Source organism: Rhinopithecus bieti, unplaced genomic scaffold (assembly GCF_001698545.2).
Source record: "Rhinopithecus bieti isolate Rb0 unplaced genomic scaffold, ASM169854v2 scaffold_5260, whole genome shotgun sequence".
NCBI classification, from domain to species: domain Eukaryota; kingdom Metazoa; phylum Chordata; class Mammalia; order Primates; family Cercopithecidae; genus Rhinopithecus; species Rhinopithecus bieti.
This window is the reverse complement of record NW_016805896.1, coordinates 4,770,918-4,793,853: the sequence shown is the minus strand read 5'-3', so window position 1 is coordinate 4,793,853 and position 22,936 is coordinate 4,770,918. Positions and strand designations below refer to the sequence as shown.

At 37.6% G+C, this 22,936-nt stretch overlaps 1 protein-coding gene across 4 annotated transcripts in view; it reads left to right on the top strand.

Moving 5' to 3' along the window:
* The window catches only part of MAPRE2 (microtubule associated protein RP/EB family member 2), a 167,202-nt gene that overhangs the window by 109,894 nt on the left and 34,372 nt on the right, over positions 1 to 22,936 (top strand). For all 4 annotated transcript variants that reach the window (XM_017874060.1, XM_017874062.1, XM_017874061.1 and 1 more), the window contains 2 exons: positions 10,936 to 11,081; positions 15,445 to 15,658. In XM_017874060.1, the coding sequence (XP_017729549.1) occupies positions 10,936 to 11,081; positions 15,445 to 15,658 (360 nt within the window). The remainder of the gene's footprint in view (positions 1 to 10,935; positions 11,082 to 15,444; positions 15,659 to 22,936) is intronic.

Below are 22,936 nucleotides of genomic sequence, written 5' to 3'. Positions count from 1 at the left end.
TCCTGTCCCCACACTTGTCAGCTTCATTATGTCACTTTTGATGTATAACAACTGAAACCAATCTTAGGGCTGTAGGGATACAGACAGTGTAGAAAGAATAGTTTTTTTTTTTTTTTCCCTACTTCTTTCCAGATCATTTCAGAATCCTATAGACCTTCATAATTGCAGCAGCACCTTGAGCTTATGGGCTCAATATCCCATCGTAATTAACCTCTTGGTAAGCACAACATCCTATAATTTGGGTTGTGTTACTTGAATGTGTTACCCTATGCTTAGCCTTTTAAAGCTTCTCTTTTACTTTTCTGCAGACTTGGTCTCTCAGGTGATTCTTATTTTATTTGAGTGGCTTTAATTTTTTTTATTTATACCTCATCAATTCTTAAAAGAATTTTTAGCAACTCTTCTCATAATATCTCTTTGGGGAGTTTGGCAACATAAGAATTTTACTGTTTACCAGCCCTTGTTGTGGTTCAACTACTATGCAGATCTTCATTCATTAGCCAGATACTTATTGAAACCCACTTATGCCAGGTACTGTATTAAGTGTTTAGATACATAAGGGACCAAGACAAATAAGGCACAAGTATTCTTGAAACTTATATTGCAGTGAGGGAAAAAATAAGCCACAAACTCTCTTAGTCTGTTTTAGGCTGCTGTAACAGAATACTTCAAACTGGGTAATTTATAATGAACAGATATTTATTGTCTTCTGCTTCTGGAGGCTAAGAAGTCCAAGATCAGGGGACCAGCATCTGGCAAGGGTCCTCATGCTGCATCATTCCATGGCAGAAATGCAAGAGAGAGTAGGGGAGAGAACAGGAGCCAAATTTGCCCTTTTATAATGAATCGGCTTTCCCAAGAATGGCATTCATCCATTCAGGAGGGCTGAGCCCTCATGGACTGCTTACCTCTTAGTGGTCCCACCTCTTAATGCCATCACAATGGCAAATAACTTCAACGTGCATTTTGGAGGGGATGTTAATGAGTTAATACAATGCCAGCATAAGAGTTAATAAAATAAAACAGGATGAGGTGAAAAAGAGTGACTAGAAGGCTACTTCATATGGCATGGTAAGGGAGGACCTCTCTGAGGAGATGACATATAAGCCTTTATCTGAATGTGAAGAAGGTCACCATGTGAAGTTCTAGATGAAACTGTGTGTAAAGGTCCTAATTCAGGAGCAAATCTAAAGTGTTCTAGGAACAGCAAGGAAGCCAGCGTGAAGAGAGCTTCCTAAAAGGAAGTTAGACAAGGGAGAAATAGACAGAGGCCTGATAACAGGATATTTTAAGCCAGGGAAGGAATTTGGATTTTATGGTGGTTTCATAGAAAACCACTGTGATATTCTTAGCAGGAGAGGGATGTGATCTGAATAATGGTAACCTTGGCATGATGAGATAAAAGTGGGTTTATTCAAAATGTATATCACATTATTGCAAGGGTAGTTAAATGGCACAAAAGTCTGTATATCTGTTGATGAGGAACATTCTGATTTGTGGCTGAGTAAGACTTCCAGGACACTGGCAATGATTCCTGAATTTTCCAGTTTGTTGACATCTATGTTATCTGATTAAAGAAGAAAAGAAGAAAATATAGAATTTCAAGAGCAAGAGAGGTGGTCAACAAGACGAAATACTATTAAGAGGTTGAGTAGGATGCAGAAAGAAAAACAGTTGTTTGATTTGATAGCAGAGAAGCTGTTGATGACCTTGACCAGAACATGGTGAGATTGGAAGACAATTGAATTTGTACTAAATTGAATTGGATGTCAGATGAAACAATGAAAACAGGGACAATTTGAAGTTTTACTGTGAAGAGGAGGAGATAAATGGTACAATAGCTCAAGGATGATGTGGGATCAAGAAGCTTTGGTTTTATTTTGTCAAAGTTGAATGATACTGGAGGGATTTAGGAATAACACATATGCAGGAAGAATTTTGCATTGCAGGAGAGAATGAGGATAGCAGCAGGAATGACTCAATGAGTAAGAGGAGAGTTGACCTTTGATAGTAACTATGCAGCTTCTAAAAGAAAGTGTAGGTGTAAATCGTCATGACCTTGGATTATGCAGTGGTTTTTGGTTTTAACAACAAAAGCACAATGACAAAAGAATAGCTAAATTGGATTTTATTAAAATATAAAACATTTGTGCTTCAAATGATAACATCAAGAAAGTGAAAAAACAGTCCACAGAATGGGAGAAAATATTTACAAATCATTTATCTGATAAGGAAAATTATATCTAGAATATAGATTCTTACAACTCAACAAAAAAGCAACCCAATTAAGAAATAAGCAGGCCGAGCGCGGTGGCTCAAGCCTGTAATCCCAGCACTTTGGGAGGCCGAGGCGGGCGGATCACGAGGTCAGGAGATCGAGACCCTCCTGGCTAACACGGTGAAACCCCGTCTCTACTAAAAATACAAAAAAAAAAAAAAAAAAAAAAAACCGGGCGCGGGGGGGGGGCCCTGTAGCCCCAGCTACTCGGAGGCTGAGGCGGGAGAATGGCGGGAACCCGGGAGGCGGAGCTTGCAGTGAGCCGAGATCGAGCCACTGCACTCCAGCCTGGGCGACACAGCGAGACTCCGTCTCAAAAAAAAAAAAAAAAAAAAAAAAGAAATAAGCAAAGCATGTGCTTAGACGTTCCTCCAAAGAAGATATACAAATGACTAAAAAGCACAAAGGAAAGATGCTCTATGTCATTAGTCATTGGGGAAATCAAACCAAAACCACAGTGACATACCACTTCACATCCATTAGGGTGGTTAGAATCAAAATGACTGACAAGTAATGATGAAGATGTGGAGCTCTCGTCTGTTGCTGGTAGAAATATAAAATAGTACACCTGCTTTGGAAAACAGTTTGATAGTTTTTCAAATTGTTAAACAGAGGTACCACATGACCTAGCAATTCCACTCCTAGGTATATTGCCAAGAGAATTGAAAACATGTCCATGCAAAAATTTGTACACAACTGTTCATAACATCATTACTCAAAATAGTCCAAAAGTGAAAACAATCTAGATATTCATTAATGAATGGATCAGTAAAATGTGGTAATTCATAAAATGGAATATTATTTGCTGTAAAGAAAGAAATAAAGTTCTGATACATGGAACAACATGGATAAACCTTGAGAAGATTTTGCTGAATGAAAGAAACCAGACACAAAGGCTGCATGTTACATGATTCCATTTATATGAATTGTCCAGAATGGTGAGATCCATAGAGACAGAAAATAGATTAGTGGTTGCCAGGGCCTGGAGGGAGGAGAGATCATAAAGAGCGACTGCTAATGAGTAAGAAGGGTTTTTTTTGGGCAGTAATAAATATCTTCTGGAATTAAATAGTGGTGATGGATGTACAATTCTGCAAGTATGTTAAAAACCACTGAATTTCACATTTCAAAAGGTTGAACTTTAGGGTATATGAATTGTATTCTAGCTTTACTAGAATAAGATCTGGAACAAGACAAGGATGTCCATTTTTAACCACTTCTATTCAACATTGTTCTGAAAGTCCTAGCCAGAGTGATTAGACAGGAGAAAGAAATGAAAGGCATCCAAATTAGAAAGGTGGAACTCAGGGCCGGGCACACCTGTAATCCCAGCAGTTTGGGAGTCCAGGGCAGGCAGATCACCTGAGGTCATGAGTTTGAGACCAGCCTGGCCAACATGGTGAAACCTTGTCTCTACTAAAAATACAAAAATTAGCCAGGCGTGGTGGTGGTTGCCTGTAGTCTCAGCTGCCCGGGAGGCTGAGGCAGGAGAATCGCTTTAGCCTGGGAGGCAGAGGTTGCAGTGAACCAAGATCCTACCACTACACTCCAGCCTGGGAGACACAGTCTCAAAAAAAAAAAAAAAAAAAAAAAAAAAAAAAAAAGAAAAAAAGAAAAAAAAAGGAAGTCAAATTGTTTGCAGACAGCATGATTACATATTTATATCCCTAAAAACTCAATTTAAAAAAACTGTTAGAACTAATCAACAAATTTTAGCGTTTCTATATGCTGATAGCAGACTATCTGAAAAAGAAATTAAGAAAGCAGTCCCACTTACAATCACTACCAAAAAAGTGAGACACCTGGGAATAAACTTAGCCAAGGAGGTGAAAGATTTCTACAATGGGAACATATAAAATATTGGTGAAAGAAATTGAAGAGGACAAAAATAAATGGAAAGCCATGCCATGTTTATGGATTGGAAAAATCAATATTGTTAAAAAGTCCATACTTTTTTTTTTTTTTTTTGCCTTCTGCCATGACTGGAAGCTTGCTGAGGCCTCCCCAGAAGCAGACGCCAATATGCTTCCTGTATAGCCTGCAGAATTGTGAGCCAATTAAGCTTCTTTTCTTAACATTAATACATTACCCAGTTTCAGACACTTCTTTATAGCAACGCAAGAATAGGCTAATACATCAGGGTTGAGCGTCTCTAATCCAAAAATCACAATGCTTCAAAATCTGAAATTGTTTTAGTTCTGACATACCACAAGTGAAAAATTCACACCTAATCTCATGTGACAGGTCACAGACAAAATGCATTCAAACTTATTTTATGTACAAAATTATTAAAAATACTGTATAAAATTACCTTCAGGGTATGTGTATAAGGTGTATATGAAGCATAAACGAATTTCATGTTTAGACTTGGGTCCTGTCTCCTAGATATCTCATTATGTGTTTGCAGATATTCCCAAATCTTAAAATATCTGAAATCTGAAAACACTTCTAGTCCAAAGCATTTTGGATAAGGTGTGTTTAACCTCTACTACCCAAAGCCATCTATAGATCCAAGGCAAATTCCTACAAAAATACCAATGGCATTCTTCACAGAAATAGAAAAAGATAATTTTAAAGTTCACATGGAACCACAAAAGACCCTGAATAGCCAAAATAATACTGAACAAAAAGAACAATGCTGGAGGGGACTGCAGCAGACGGGTGGGCTCCTTTGACTCCACTTTGCCTCCTTGTCAATGAGTGGGCTGTCCTGCTCTCCCATGGCATCTGTATTTAAAAAAAAAAAAAATACTGGAGGTATCACATCACCTGACTTCAAAATACACTACAAAGCTATAGTAGCCAAAATAGCATCATACTGGCCTGATGTATTAGCCTATTCTTGCGTTGCTATAAAGAAATGTCTGAAACTGGGTAATGTATTAATGTTAAGAAAAGAAGCTTAATTGGCTCACAATTCTGCAGGCTATACAGGAAGCATATTGGCTTCTCCTTCTGGGGAGGCCTCAGCAAGCTTCCAGTCATGGCAGAAGGCAAAGGGAAAGCAGGCACATCTTACGTGGCTGGAGCAGGAGCGAGAGAGAGATGGGGGAGTTGCTTCACACTTGCTACACACATTTTAAACAACCAGATTTCAGGAGAACTCACTACTTACTCACTATCATAAGAACAGCACTGAGGGAATGGTGCTAAACCATTCGTGAGAAACTGTCCCCATGACCCAGTCACCTCCTACCAGGCCCCACCTCCAAAATTGAGGATTGCAATTGAACATGAGATGTGGGTGGGGACACAGATCCAAACCATATCACCTGAGAATAGATATGTAGAACAATCCAACAGAATAGAGCACACAGAACGGTGCCAGGAACATAGGGAAAGGACAGTCTCTTCATAAATGATGCCAAGAAACCTGCCTATCCATGTGCAGAAGAATTAAACTAGATCCCTATCTCTTACCACATACAAAAATCAGCTCAAAATGGGCTAAAGACTTAAGTGAAAGACCTAAAATGATAAATCTACTAGGAGAAAACATAGGGGAAATACTTCATGACATTTCTGGGCAAAGATTTTTTGGGTAAGACCTTAAAAGCACACCTAACAAAAGCAAAAATAGACAAATAGGATTATATCGAACAAAAAAACTCCTTCACAGCAAAGGAAACAATCAGCAGAGTGAAAAGACAAACTACAGAATGGGAGAAAATACGTGCAAACTATTCATCTGACAAGGGGCCAATATAAGTTTCAAACAACTCAGTAGAAAAAAGAATGAAATAAAAAATGGGCAAAAGACTTGGTTAGACATTTCTCAAAAGAAAACATACAAATGGCCACAGGTATAGGAGAAGATGTTCAATATCACTAATCATCAAGGAAATACAATGGGAACCGCAGTGAGACGTCACCTCATCCTGATCATTAGAATGGCTGTTATCAAAAAGAGGCCAGGCGCAATGGCTCACGCCTGTAATCCCAGCACTGTGGGAGGCTGAGGTGGGCAGATCACTTGAGGTCAGTAGTTCAAGACTAGCCTGGCTAACATGGTGAAACCCCATCTCTTCTACAAATACAATAATTACCTGGGCATGGTGTCAGGTGCTAGTCCCAGCTATTTGGAAGGTTAAGGCATGAGAATCACTTGAACCTGGGAGGTGGATGTTACAGTGAGCTGAGATCATGCCACTGCACTCCGGCCTGGAAGACAGAGCAAGACCCTGTCTCAAAAAAAAAAAAAAAGGAATGACTATTATCAGAAAGACCAAAAAAAAAAAAAAAAAAAATGTTGGCATGGATATGGAGAAATGAGGACTCTGATACACTGTTGGTAGAAATGTGAATTAGTACAGCCATTATAAAAAACAATATGGAAGCTCCCCAAAATATTAAAAACAGAACTACTATATGATCCAGCAATCCCACGACTGGATGTATAGCCAAAGGAAATTAAATCAGTATGCCCAAGAGATATCTACACTCATGTTTATTGTAGCACTTTGACAATAACCAAGAAATGAAATCAACCTTAATGTCCATCAGTGTGATGAATGGATTTTTAAAAAGTGATATAAATACACAACGAAATACTGTTTAGTCACATAAAAAAATGAAATCTTGTCATTTGTGGCCACGTGGATGAACGTGGAGGACATTGTGTTCTGTGAAATAAGCCAGGCACAAAAAGACAAATACTGCATGATCTTCCCCATGTGGAATCTAAAAGGGTTGATCTCATAGAAATAGAGAGTAGAATAATGATTTCCAGAGACTAGAAAGGGGAAAGGGGAGGGAGGAATGGAGAGAGATTGGTCAGTGGGTACAAAGTTACAGTTAGGTAGGAGGAATAAGCTCTGGCATTCTATTATACAGTATGGTGACTATGGTTAACAGTACTGTGTTGTGTATTTCATATCCCCCTTGCCCTCAAATCCCAGGAGTGTACCCTATTTAGAGCCAACATCTCCCTGACCTATGTTGACCTTTCTCAAGACAAGAGTTTTTCAAATCATAGCATTATTTATAATTGAGAAAAATTGGAAAACAAGCACAAGGTTAAATAAGCAATGGTGAAATACCAAGTAAAATATTTTGCAGCCACTTGGGGAAAAAAATAGCGAGTTTGAATGTTCTCACCACAAAGAAATGATAAATGTATGAGGTGATGGATATGCCAAATACCCTGATTTGATCATTGCACAATGTATATATGCATTAAAACATCACACTTGTACCTCATAATGTGTATAATATTTATCAAAAACAAAATACAGATTAATAAGCTACCTATTTTTTTGAAAGCTATTATTTTTATATGCCATGAATAACAAATTCAAAATATAATGAATAAATGGCATGATAAAATTTAGGAAAATTTTGAGAGTAAGAGGAGGGGAAATTATTCTGTAGATAGTAATACATGTTATAGAATTTCAAATAAGAATGTGGAACTACCGTGGAAACAGAAAAGGCAATTTAAAGTCTAGAAAGGGCCGGGCGCAGTGGCTCACACTTGTAATCCCAGCACTTTGGGACGCTGAAGAGGGCTGATCACGAGGTCAGGAGATTGAGACCATGGTGAAACCCCGTCTCTACTAAAAATTCAAAAAATTTGCCAGGCACAGTGGTGGGCACCTGTAGTCCCAGCTACTCAGGAGACTGAGGCAGGAGAATGGCCTGAACCCGGGAGGCGGAGCTTGCAGTGAGCTGAGATCATGCCACTGCACTCCAGCCTGGGTGACAGAGCGAGACTCTGTCTCAAAAAAAAAAAAAAAAAAAAAAAAAAAAAAAAAAGTCTAGAAAGAGATCTAGGTACAGGTATTAGGAAGGCAATATATAGTAAAAATAGTGCTTCCCATTGGTGGGGAAAGAATAGATTACCTATTAAGTTGTGATGTTCAACACCTAACTTTATCAGTTAGTGGTTTAGGTTGAAAATAGCAGAAGTTAATCCTGGCAGCCTTAGGTAGAAGAAAATGTTGGGTAGCTCAGAGTCAATAGAAAGCCGAGCTCAGAAGATGGACAGGAACCAAAGGATGCTAAGGAGCTGGGAACACAGCCTTTCTTGTGTCACAAGAATTGGATGGCACTGTGCTGCTTTTGCTGCTCAGGACTCTGGACCCCACCACTCTGCCACCACAACTAAACTCTAATGGTCCCTGTGTGTTTATATCATTCCCTCAACTCAGAGACTGAGGCAGGATTCAAACACAGAGCCTAGGTCATAGGCTTGCATCCTTATCGCTATGAAGGAAAGGGTAGCCTGCCCACTTTCAGCTTCTGTGGTGGGGGGCAGGGCACGATAGCATCTCCCCAGGTAGTAGGTGTATAAATCCTGGGGAGCCAAAAATGACAGATTTCCACCATTTGGAATGACTAAAATTAGAACCATACTTTATATCATAGACAAAAATAAATTCCACATGGATTCAGAATTTAAATGTAAAACTTGAGACCATAAAAGTACTTGACGGAAATATGCATGAATATTTATGTATTCTTGGTTCAAGAAAGTTGATAAGATATAAAAATAAGAAAGCCATTAAAAATATTGATAGAGCATATTAAATGACACAGAAAGAGAATTATGGTCTGTTGAGTTTCAGAAAGTTTACGTTAAAAAATGGGTATGATGTGATTACGTTTTTAAAATAGGATCACATTTTTAAGAAAACACACACATACACACACACACACGCACACACACACACACACACTCACTCCCTTCCAGAGAGGATCAGAATGGCATATACCCGAATATTTTGAGTGGTTATTTCTGGATGAAGACGCTAGAGATGATTTTTCCTTCCTTCCCTCACTATATGGAAGAGTTTTTTTGTTTTTTGTTTTTTGTTTTTCAAAAGCTGTTATTTCTTTTTAAATCTGAAACGTGAGGGATTTGGTTGGTTGGTTTGTAAGAGTATATAGTATCTGGGTCTCCATAGATAAATTTTATGCTAAACTCTACAAAAGTGAAAATAACTTCAAAGACCAGGTAATGAGGCAGTTGTGTTTCAACAATCCCATCCGTTTAAAAATAATGTTAAAGTGGCAATTGGAATTTGCTCCATCTGGCGGCCCTTCAAAAGAAAGAACTGGATAGTGGGTGATGACTCAAAGAGTACCCTCCAGATCATGATGTTTCTCTTACCTCCCCCAGTGTCTTTTTTTTTCTTTGGTTTGTTTTATTTTGTCTTCTTTTTAAGAGAACCCATCTGCTTGACTAGGAACTTACTAGTTAGTATTCAGGGTATGTTATCTAAAGGGACGCCAGATGCAGAGACTCTGGAGATATTTGTTATGGCCTATATTTCACCACTTTATGCTCTTACCTACAAAATAGGAGTTGTCCCAACATTTCCTGTGTTAACAACCCTTCGATTCCTGATTCTTGTTCTCTCTTATCTCAGATTCCTATCTCAGTAAAGGATGCCTAACTTTTATTTCTCGTAAGAGACAGAGCAGGTCTTTCTTCCTAAAGTGAGTCACCCAAGTAAAGGACTGGCTCTTCATGGAAGCCTTGATAGTGTAAAGGATGAGGAGAGACACTTCATGTTGCAAAAAGACTGATCATGGGCGCATCATAGAAATAGACCAAGAGGTCTGGAGATAGCAAAGAAAGAATGAACCTAAAAATGGTGGCTTGTTCCTATTCTTGCCTCTTGGTTTTCTTTCTTGTAAAAGAAAAAGAATCATTCTGACTTCCAGTTTGTTTTCCTAAATGCCATTAGCCTATACTAGTAAGAAGATATGCATCAGTAAACACAGCTTGCCAGAATTTCCCAGTTGTAGTGGTCATGTTGAAGAGCTCTTCATGTATTTTTTAAAAAGTCCTCTTTTTCTATGATCATTTCCTCAGGGGGCTCATTGGACATTTGTGTCGTGTTTCTTAGTCATAAAGAGCATGACTCTGAACTTCCATAACTTTCAGTATCCATGTCTTCATACTTCCTGTTAATGTGGAAACCCCATTGCTCTGGACTGGAATTAAATTGGTATTAATTTGGCTTGTAACAAAATTTACCGATTAAATTTACCAATTTAATACTTAATAAGTATAAGTAATAATAGTTAATAAGTATAATAAGTATAAGTAGTAATAAGTAATGTTTAATACTTAATAAGTATAAGTAATACTTAACACTTACATTGGTATTAATTGGCTTGTAGTTTTCACCTGTGAAAACAGTTTGAGCATATGTGTATTTTTTGAGCTACATGTTTCATGAGAACTTTCGTAGGTCTCTCATGTTTACATTTTCCTCTCTTTTTCCTCTTAAGTTTATTTTGATGACTTGGAGCAGGTGATAACCAGGTGGAAGAAAATGTATATTTCTTTTCTCTGGTAGAAGCTAGGAAGAGTTCCTCTTACACTGGTTTCCTTGGCTTTATAGTGTGAGGTTCTGTATGTTGGTTGTGGAAGCTGGTGATATTCTGATGCATGCAGTACAATACACGGAGTTTAGGGTTGGGAAGTGGCAGGTGCTGCGTTGTTGAGGAAGTCCCTTCCCTCTGGCACTCAGCTCCTGTGTACAAGGAAATATAAGCGCATTGGTAGGAAGGACACACACAGCCAGGAGGACTCTGCTCTGAGTGATGATGGCACCTGTAAGCACAATCCCCTTCCAGCCTAGCAGTCCTCTACCACATCTGGGTACAGTGAGACTCACTGCAGTACTGTTCTTGTTTCTTTCCAGGAGCAGCCTATTGCCAGTTCATGGACATGCTCTTCCCTGGCTGCATTAGTTTGAAGAAAGTAAAATTTCAAGCAAAGCTGGAACATGAGTATATTCACAATTTTAAACTTCTGCAAGCATCATTTAAGCGAATGAACGTTGATAAGGTAGGAGACTTGTACCTCCATAAACTGTGTTGTTGTTTCTTAAAATTTTTTTGGGCATAAATGCAAAAGTCCAGGAGCATACCGATGGGATATATCTTGATATCTCAACCGTAGGCGGGGGTCTGTACCTAGCATAAAGTATCACCCTAAATTCTTGTATTTTTATGAGGTTTTCATTTCAGATTTTCTAAACTTGTAGCCAGGAGACTAAAAACTAACAGGGCTCACAAATGTTAAAGTGTTATTAGTTACATTTAGCATTGCAGATGAGAAACTTTTATGTTCGCCAGATGCCACTGTGGTTCTTTGTATTTTGTTCCTTCAGAGAAACATCGTGTCATGGCAGAAACAGCATGGGTTTGAATCCCAGCTTCATGACTTGAGCAAGTTATTTAAATTCTGAGTCTCAGTTTACCCATCTGTACAATGGGACTAAAAACCCCTTATTCGTGGTTATGAAGTTGACTTGAGAGACTGTGTCAGTATAGTGTATGCGCTCAGATTCTCAATGTCCATAATTTGCCCTTTTTTCTCCCATGAATTACTATACTTTTGTCCTGGAGTGGTACAAATGGCCTGGAGTACTTTTTCTCTCAATAAGGGATTATTGCTAAAACTCAGTCTCTTTCTGCATGTTTACTGCTATTTAAATACATACTCAAACTATGTTCCTTATTTAGGATATATCTCTTAGCATGAATGAGCTTGGAAAGAAATGAATTTTGAATAAGGGGAAAGAGATAAACCAGCAGGGGAGAAATGGAAAACTGTTCTTTGCATAAATGGGTAATGAATAGGCTATGGAAATGAAAAATAAAATACCAGGTTATAAAAGATAGAGATTAAAGGGAAGTTTGATAAACTATGTATTTTGTAAGCTAAGGCAATTAATATCTTCTTAATGACATTCTTATCAATATATTAAGAAAATCCTGACTTCTCATTTTCTTGGAATTTTTATTTCAAACATACATTCTCTTTAACATTGTAGCCCTTTGGATTATTTCCAACTTTATGTCCTTTGTCATGGTTAATTTCCAATTAGCTCTTTCCCTATGTATTTAAAACTAGGGATATATAGGTTCTCCTTACTTTTATAATACCTCTTGTGTCTTTTTTATTCATTTCTCTATACATGCTTCTAGATTAGAAAGAAAAGAAACACCTTTTCATATGTTTATTGATGGAACTTGTTATACATCAAATTAGTGGGTTCCATATCGCTCTAGAAGTATATACACACGGAATGGATGAGTTGTTAAGAATGTTGAAGAAAAAAATTATTGCAGTGGAAGGAGACTGGACATGATGGCCTTTGTTAGCCTCTCTAGCTTTAGTATGCAGTGATTTGATCCAAAAGTCCTGTGAGAAACAGCATTAAGTACCCTCATTCATGTGTGTCATAGCCTGATGGTGTGATGGAAAGTTCTGTGCTTTTGCTTGCCACCTCGGATTTTGAACTTTTGCCCCTGAAGCTTACATGTTGATAGGGAATGCAATATTAGGTCAACAGAAGTAAATGCCTTATTTTAACAGCTAATATACTACCAGTGTCTATAACTATTTTTAAATTTTCTTGTCTGGCAATAGACAAAATATAGTATTTGTTAGTTAAAAGCTTTTATGCTCTAAAAGTTGATTTCTAACAATCAATATCAGTATAAACAAAAATTTTAAACTCAGAAGACATAAAAGTGATTAAATAATACAATTGAAAGTCAGTTGAGGCTGAGAGCAGTGGCTCACACCTGTAATCCCAACACTCTGGGGGGCCAAGGTGGGAGGATCACTTGAGGCCAGGAGTTCCAGACCAGCCTGGTCAACATTGCGAGACTCCATCTCTACGAATTTTTTTTTAAATTGCCAGGTGCAGTGGCACATACCTGTAGACTCAGCTACTCAGGAGGCTGAGGCAGGAGGATCTCTTGAACCTATGAGTTAGAGACTGCAGTGAGGTATGATCGCACCACTGCACTCTAGCCTGGGCAGCAGAGTGAGACTCTGTCTCTGAAATAAAAAAATGAAAATGTTAAAGCAATTGAGTGCACATGTGGCAGGAATTCCTCCTTTTAAGCAGACTTCACTGAAGTTTGGGGGAAGTGAGAGAAGAGCAACATATCACCACCAAAGTCTAATTACCAGAAGAATCTTCATGAAAAATATGGTCTCTTCCAAAAGATTGCTTCTCTTTATTTTGCTCTGTACTTGGTTTAGTTTCTATTTTAGCTGCATAAGAAACATTTTTGCAAAATGTATTGCTAATTATTTAGTTTAATGCATGCTTCAGTTGCTTTTTTCTTCCAAGTTGTCATTAATATGTAAGGTCTTTCTACATTTTCTAAAGCTGATTATTTAGTTTAATGCATGCTTCAGTTGCTTTTTTCTTCCAAGTTTTCGTTGATATCTTTCTATGTTTTCTAATGTGGTCCTATTGATACATTTTAAGATATCAATGATATACGGCTACCATAGTGGCAAAGTCGTATTCAAAGTTTAACTTCTATAGCTTCCATTCATATTGTCACATAGCAAAGCTGTGAGCTGTGTGCTTGTCTGAATCACATACACACTCACACACACAATCTCACACTCTAGCTTTGTAACTATCTCGTGATTCACATTCAGCTAGTATTCCCACCTGAAGATGTAAAAGGTAAGAATTCAGTGATAATATAATTCACTTAGCTAGATACCTTTCCATTTTCTTTAAAAAAAAAAAATAGCGAATTACACCAGTCAGAATGGCTATTACTAAAAAGTCAAAAAACAGATACTGGTGAGGTTGTAGAGAAAAGGAAATGCTTATACACCGTTGGTAGGAGTGTAAATTAGTTCATTGTGGAAAGCAATGTGGCGATTCCTCAAAGAGCTAAAAACAACTACCATTTGACCCAGCAATCCTATTATTGGGTATATACCCAAAGGAATAGAAATTGTTCTACCATAAAGACGTATGCATGTGAGTGTTCATTGCAGCACTATTCACAATAACAAAGACGCAGAATCAACCTAAATGCCCATCAATGACAGATTGGATAAAGAAAATGTGATACATATACACCATGGAATACTATGAAGACATAAAAAGTATCTGTTTTTATTGATTTAAATCATATTCATCCGCACTCTCTAGTAACTATAATCTTTATATGAGTTTATCTCAACACAACTGGGCTACATATTACAAAGAAATCTAAAAAGTTTATTCGCCAGGCACAGTGGCTCACACCTGTAATCCCAGCACTTTGGGAGGCCGAGGCGGGTGGATCACCTGAGGTCAGGAGTTCAAGTCCAGCCTGGCCAACATGTGACACCCCGTCTCTACTAATAAACAAAAATTAATCCCAGCTACTCGGGAGGCTGAAGCAGGAGAATTGCTTGAACCCAGGAGGTGGAGATTGCAGTGAGCCGAGATCGCACCATTGCAGTCCATCCTGGGCGACAAGAGTGAAACTCCGTCTCAAAAATAAATAAAATAAAATAAAAAAATAAAAAGCTTATCAGTCTTGAAATAGCACAACATCCCAGGCTTCTGTTTTTCCGGAGAGATGCTTTGATGATAAATGTATTATGAGTGGGACCAGCCCCTCTTGACATCTGAGGATATTTCTTTTGTCTGGCTTGTTCAGAAGTACTAAATATTCCAAGAAAACCAACAGTGATGTTTTGGTTTAGTTCTTTTTTTTTAATTTTTAATTTTTGTGTGTACATAGTAGGTGTATAGATTTATGGGGTACCTGAGGCATTCTGCATACAATGTGAAAGAAGCACATCATGGAGAATCAGTTATCCATTCCCTCAAGCATTTATCCTTTGAGTTACAAACAATCCTAGTACACTCTTTAAGTTTTTTTAAAATGTACAATTAAGTTGTTATTGCCTATAGTCACCCTGCTGTGCTATCAAATAGGTTTTATTCATTCTTTCTAACTTTTTTGTACCCAGTCACCATCCCTAACTCCCCCTTTCCAGCCACTGGTAACCATCCTACTCTCCATGCCTATGAATTCACTTGTTTTGATTTTAGATCCCACAAATTAGTGAAAACATGGGATGTTTGTATTTCTGTGCCTGGCTTATTTCATTTAGCATAATGATCTCCAGTTCCATCCATGTTGTTGCAAATTACTGAGTCTCATTCTTTTCATGGCTGAATAGTACGCCATTGTGTATATGTACCACATTTTCTTTATCCATTCATCTGTTGATGGACACTTAGGTTGCTTCCAAATCTTAGCTATTATGAACAGTGCTGCCATAAACTTACAAGCGCATGTATCTTTTTGAGATACTCTTTTCCTTTCTTTTGGGTATATATCCAAACATGAAATTTGTAACTCACATAGTGATTTTTTTATTGCAGGTAATTCCAGTGGAGAAGCTAGTGAAAGGACGTTTCCAGGACAACCTGGATTTTATTCAATGGTTTAAGAAATTCTATGATGCTAACTACGATGGGAAGGAGTATGATCCTGTAGAGGCACGACAAGGGCAAGATGCAATTCCTCCGCCTGACCCTGGCGAACAGATCTTCAACCTGCCAAAAAAATCTCACCATGCAAACTCCCCCACAGCAGGTATTGTCACCATGAGATTGCAGGAGTTGCTTTCATCTTAGAGAATGGCTCAGACCCTTCTGTGCTTTACCATGTGTTTCTGATTGATTCTTCCCAGCCGTCAATATTTTAATGCCTTTGGATGGTTTCTACTGTTGTCTGTTTCACCACATTTATCTTCCTGTGACCCATTTGTCATTAGTCTAACCATCTTCATTTAAACTATTAAAAAGGCAGAGCTATTTGCATTATATCACTGAAGGTCATAGTGAAAATAATACTCACAGGATAGATTTCTTTTCCTTTTAGTTTTCGAGAAATTTCAAGTAGCCTGTTTAGATTTTGACTGAAGTATTTTTACTGCTTAATTGCTGGCAGTACAGACCAGAATATGAACTGAACTATGTTGTTAAATACGGATCATCATCTCTAACCCTACATGAACTGTACATCCTATCTCCTCTGTAGGCAGTGGCAATTTTTATGCAGTAACATTCAGCAATACCCTATTTATCCAGCTTTGTTCCAAAAGTGAAGTCGTTGAGGAAAAATATCTGGAACACTAAAACTTTAAAAACTTCTGTGGATTAAAAAAAAAAACTTTCTAAAATATATTATAAACATCCTTACCATAAACAGCAGGCTTCACCAAGCAGAATGTGTTCTTATAAAATTGGGTCATTATTATAAACACGAGTTGGGTACTGCACAATTAAACATTTAATCATCCAAAATCATGTTTCCGTCTCAGCTGTGGAACCCGGTGTTCAAACTTGTTAAATCAGTAGTAACCTTAATTTTGTAAATAAAACAGATTTCTTATTTATGCCCAAACTGCAATCAGAATGGAGTACAAATGGTCAACAGGACCACATAGGTGGTAATAGCTTTGAAATCACAATTTTGCTCACTGTTAAGCAGCATTTTTATCATCTTATTTCTGGATTTATGACTGTATTCCAGCTGGACTGAAACCATTGGAAAACTGACATTACTTTTCGAAACTTTTTTAATATTTAAAAATAAATATTTAAAAAATATTTTTAAGGATAACAGACGAATACTTACACTCAGTAGTATGAATTAGATGAATTCTTCATCTGCATTAAAATAGTACTCATGTAGATGAAGAGGAATGAACAACTCTGGAAGAGTTGTTAGGAGGCAAAATAGACTGGATGTTGGTAATGGCTGAATACTGGGATAAGGAGATGTTAAACATGGCGTCTTACACAACTGGAAGGATTTGGGATTTTGTTCAAGAATTGCTGAAAGAGAACCAGATTTGGGAAGAAATCTTGAGTTTGTTTTGAACATACTAAGTTTGAGATTCATTTGTGACATCTAAGAGAAGATCAACATAGGCAATTTTTGTGTTGGGAGTGGTGCACATGTGTGTCTGGAGCTCAAAGGAGTTATAGGCTAAAGATAAACATTTGCGATTCTTCCATATATTGATGTAATGGATGCTGGAAGCAAATACTGAGTGATAAAGGGTAGAGTGCCTTGAGAAACTTGGGCATTTACTGGTTGAGTAGAAGAGGAAGGGCTTGCACAGGAAGAAGGGAAGGTGCCAGAAAGAATGAAGGAAACTAGGAAGTGATGTGTCAGGGAAGCAGAAGGTAGGGAGCATAATGGTCAAGAATGTCAACATCTGTTGAGAAGTCAAGTTAAATGAGGCCTGAAAGAGTTCATTAGATTTCTCAATTTGAATGATTTCTCCATTCAGTAGGATGGTAGAGCCAGGAATGGCTTGAAGACAAAGTTGGAGGAAGGAAATTGAGACAGTGAAAAGATCCGACTTTGGAGCCATAATGGGTGAGCCTATATAGAATAAAGAAAACTAAGCACAGAGCTTTGGAAATATATACATTTAAGGGGGAGGAGGAAGAAGAGGAAGCTGCAAAAAAGATGAACATCAGGAAGAAAACCAGGAGAGCTCAGCATCAGAGAACAAAACAGTAGGAAATTTGTAGACAGAGGAGTCAACAACAGTGCCAAATATTAATTGTGGCGATACCAAATAGGATGAAGCCTGAAAAATAGGCCAAAGTCTGACTCCTAGGAGGTGATTAATAGTCCCCCAGAGAATTGGTCCATTAAAATACTGAGGGCATAGGCCTAGATTGCAGCAATTTAACAAGGACTTGTGGAATTGGAGACAGTAAGAGTAGATTCAACCTTTAACAAATGTGTCAGGAAAAAAAATGGGGGATAATAAACACATTTGGTTTGTGTAGGGAAAAGAGTGATAGCAGCTTCAGGAAATAAGATTGGAAGGAAAATGGTATTCTTTTTCAACTGTTCTTGTTTGCTTTTAGGATAAGGCAATATAAACAGGTTTGTAAGATGGGAGACATGTCTGTGGAGAAGGAATCATTGAAAATAGGAAAAAGAGGGGAAACTGGAGTATGACGCTAAAGCTGAAGGGAAAAGATGAGATGTCAAGGGCATAGATAGAGGGTTAGAAAAGAAAAGAGAGGATATTTATTTTCTTGGAGCCAAAGCAATAGGAGAGGCTGGGTAAAAATTAAGCCACAAAGATTTTGGGAAGCAAACCTTGATGGCAGTTCAGATTGGCCTTCAAGTTTTGTCGGCAGTTTTCATCAGTCTAGGAGCTGGAGTGGAGGAAAGGGGGATGTTGTGCCCTCTCCAGAGTCTGGGATTCAGGAGGTATGTGGGGTGGGAGGAAATAAAGCTAAGAAAATCAAGGGTGTCTGATATTTCTCATCTTAATGTCATTCTCTACAGTTGTGAATGATGAAGAGCTTGGACTCAAAACTCAACTGCCATTTTTTCAAGTTTTCTGTGGTGAGATTGGACAGACCTCAGAATATTTTCTTCCACAATCATAACCTGTCCTTAATATTTTACTCATTGGCACCAATACTCCTCCACACCCAAACAGCCTGTTACTGTGCTGCCTTGGCCTCGTTTTCTAGGAATTCCCTCATCTGTCTTTCACAAAAGCCACAGAAAAACGTGTGCCATTTTGATAGAATGTCCATGAACCTGAAAGAGAAATATATATTTTCTAGAGCTTAACCTCTTGGGTGATAATGCTCAGGAAACCCATTAAAGTCAACAGATAATAAATTTTATTTTTAATGTTCTCGAAGGCAGTAATTTCCTGAGACCATGTTCCTGATACCTTGACCATGTTTACATTATTGGCATGAATCAGGGAGAAATGATATTTTCAGAAGTCAAACAGCCATTCCCTTTTTAATAAAATATGCTCTGGTTTTTGGGCATCATGGGGTAGTAAAACTATACTGGGGATATATCACATATAGAGTGTTATTATTAAAAGCCATGATAGGAGAAAGGCTCCTATAAATGCATTAAGACCTCATTTTTTCTAGAAGTTGTATATCCAGTTATTGGGAATACAGCCGAGATAATGTAAGCCAAAATGTCTTCTAAGAGTCAGAATAGGTGTTGTAAAATCTGTGCTGTAAAATGTATGCACTTCAATCTTCATTCATGAGAGTTTCTGAGGTACTTACTCAGGGTGTGTTTGCTCTTTCTTAATTTAGACATAATTGTAATAAAGATAGGGATGTGGTTTCTTAGCACATAGCTCATTAGGGCAAGGAATATACAGGTATCAACAGAAAGTACAAACCTCAGTTAAAAAAAAAAAAAAACTTAGCAAAACCTTACTAAAGAGCCTAATAGTATCGTGGGATCTGTATTACAAGATCAAATCGTTCCATTGCCTCTCAGTAGTCTTTAGTATATGTATGTATATGTATGACACCAGCAGGCAGTGATCAATACTCTCATAGGTCCCTTACGCTTCTTAGAATTATCATAATTCTCTGTAATATTTGACCCTGATTTATTTCCCTCATGAACTCTATTTTTACATTATCCAAACTGGCGCCCCCGCTTCTGGGAGTCACTCAAAGCCATTCTCTTTATACACAGTCTGCTTTTGTTCATCTGAAATTTAGAGCAAATGAACGGTGATGGTCAGCAGTCTGGAAAATTCACGTATCTGTATCACATTTATCTCACAGTGTTGCCAGGTCACTAATCTATAGCAGTAATTTTGTTCCCACCTCTAAGCCTTGGTCATTTCTTAATTATCTGCATTAGTGTACATAAGCAGTAGCTGGTATAATTGAAAACAGGTGATGGTCCTTAATTTTTTTATTTTGAGTTTGGAATACTTGATTTTTTTTTTAGTGGATTTATCTCTCCCCCAAAATTTCCTTAGGCCAATATTAAAATTAGCTTGCATGTCCTAACTATTATACAGTAAGAGCAGTAAGTGGCAGCTCCCAAACATTTTGTATGACAGAGGGACCAGATTAGAGTGGAAAAAGTGTTCCTGGAGTAGACTGTCACCATTATGATAATTAAGAAAGGACTTAGTCTACATTAGCAAGAAAAAAAAAAGTGCTTTTACATCATACAGACTACTTATATAAGCATGCAGCAGAGATTGCTATGTATACAATAGATATATTCTAAATACTTGGTGCATCCTGTTTTTGTAGGAACATGCTAGATTTTTCAACCATTTTGATACAGAGAAAAGCTTTTCTTTATGATTCAGAGAAGCCTTAGAATAGTTTGGCTGTGGCTTCTCTGTGTGTCGTTGGGGACTTTACTGTAACAAGCTTACTGCATAAGCAGAGGCTGTCATCTAAGGGTAAATGGCTGCTTGGTAAGTTTTATTGTCTACATTCTGAGGAGTTGCATCTTGAATTGGTTTTAATATACCAACCAGGGACATGTATTAAAATATACATTTTCATAATGATAGATATGTAAGTACATGCATCATTGTGACTCATGATGTTTGTAAATTTATTGCTGTGAGCCATATCTGCAACTCAAGATAACTGTTGGTGCGGATTGGTTTTTATGTGTGAACACTTACTAAACATAAAAGGCAATTCAAAGTTATGTAGTTACTATAGCAACAACAGCTTAGACACATTGCAGATTCACATACATTCATGTATTTAAATCAAATGCCCATATATAAATATAGTGTGATAGATTTAGAGTTGCTATGGAAATTCAGTTTGAGCTTTCTGCTTTCCTTAGGGACTTCAGTGTTTCAGCCTTAAAATCAGATTAATAGGAATGCTAGAAAAGTGGTTTCAAAAGGAAGCAACCTAAGTAGAATAGAATAAAGTATCTGAACAATCATAATTAAATCCCTAAATGTAGATTTGAATAAATCCTAAAGTGTTTTTCAAGAACATTGTTGACTATTTGAATATTCTCACAATTACCCTTAATGTTGGGTTTTCTAAGGCTGTTTGTATGACTGTAAAATGTAATCATGTTTATTCATTTATTTATTTAGCAATGTATGAGCATTTGTTGAGCACCTGTCATCTAAGTACTCATCACTTCTCACCTTCTTTTGGGAAATAAGAATTGCTTTACTTTGTTGGGGTTTTGTTTGTTTGTTTTGCTTTTAAGAGAAGCAGTAAAAACAGCAGTAAGAGGTGGTTTTTATCCTTGTCCTGATCTTGGCTTTATGGCCCAGAATATAGTCTTTTTTGGTCAATGGACCACATGCACTTGAAAAGAATGTGTATTCTGCAGTAGTTGGTTTGATAGTGTTTTAGAAATGTTCATTAGATCAAGGTGTTTGATGGTATTATTCAGATCTCCTATGTGTGTCTTTTCCTTACCTAATACCACTGTCAGAGTAAACAGATCTGTGTTTTATGGATTTTTTTGTTGTCCTGTTCTAACATTTGCTGCAGTCTGTTGAATTTTCATGCATTGATTATGGAATTATCCATTTTTCCCTTTAATTCTCTCCATATTTGTTTCTTGTATTTTAGTACTCTATTACTAGATGTGTACATATTTGTGAGTGTTAAGTCATCCTGTTGAATTGACCTTTTTTGTCTTTTTTTTTCTAAAAAATGGGATACGTGTGCAGAATGTACAGGTTTGTTACATAGGTACATGTGTGCCATGATGGTTTGCTGCACCTTTTTACCAGTCCTCTAAGTTCCCTCCCCTCACCCACAATGCCCAAACAGGCTCCAGTGTGTGATATTCCCCTCCCTCTGTCCATGTGTTCTCATTGTTCAACTCCCACTTATGAGTGAGAACATGCAGTGGTTGGTTTTCTGTTCCTGTGTTAGTTTGCTGAGGAAGATGGCTTCCAGCTTCATCCACATCCCTGCAAAGGACATGACCTCATTCCTTTTTGTGGCTGCGTAGTGTACCATGGTGTATATGTACCACCTTTTCTTTATCTAGTCTGTCATTGATGGACATTTGGGATGGTTCCATGTCTTTGCTATTGTAAATAGTGCTGCAATAAACACACGTATGCATGTGTTTTTATAGTAGAATGATTTATATTCCTTTGGGTATATACTCAGTAATGGGATTGCTGGGTCCAATGGTATTTCTGGTTCTAGTTCCTTCAGGAATCACCATACTGTCCTCCACAATGGTTGAACTAATTTTCATTCCCACAAACAGTGTAAAAACATTCCTATTTCTCCACAGCCTCGCCAACATCTATTGTTTCCTGATTTTTTAATAATCACCATTCTGACTGGTGTGAGATGGCATCTCATTGTGGTTTTGATTTGCATTTCTCTAATCAGTGATGTTGAACTTTTTTTTTCTTCCATATATTTGTTGGCTGTGTAAATGTCTTATTTTGAGAAGTGTCTGTTCATATTCTTTGCCCACTTTTTGATGTTTTTTTTTTCTTGTAAATATGTTTAAGTTCCTTGTAAATATTAGACCTTTGTCAGATGGGTAGATTGCAAAAATGTTCTCCCATTCTGTAGGTTGCCTGTTCACTCTGATGATAGTTTCTTTTGCTCTGAAGAAGCTCTTTAGTTTAACTAGATCCCATTTGTCAATTTTGGCTTTTGTTGCAATTGCTTTTGGCATTTTTGTCATGTAGTCTTTGCCCATGCCTGTGTCCTGAATGGTATTGCCTAGGTTTTCTTTTAGGGTTTTTATGGTTTTGGGTTTTACATTTAAGTCTTCAATCCATCTTGAGCTAATTTTTGTATAAGGTGTAAGGAAGGGGTTCAGTTTCAGTTTTCTGCGTATGGCTAGCCAGTTTTCCCAGTACCATTTACTGAATAGGAGATCCTTTCCCCATTTCCTGTTTTTGTCAGGTTTGTCAAAGATCAGATGGTTGTAGATGTGTGGTGTTATTTCTGAGGTCTGCTCCATTGGTCTATATGTCTGTTTTGTTACCAGCAACCATGTTGTTTTGGTTACTGTAGCCTTGTAGTATAGTTTGAAGTCAGGTAGTGTGATGCCTCCAGCATTGTTCTTTTTGCT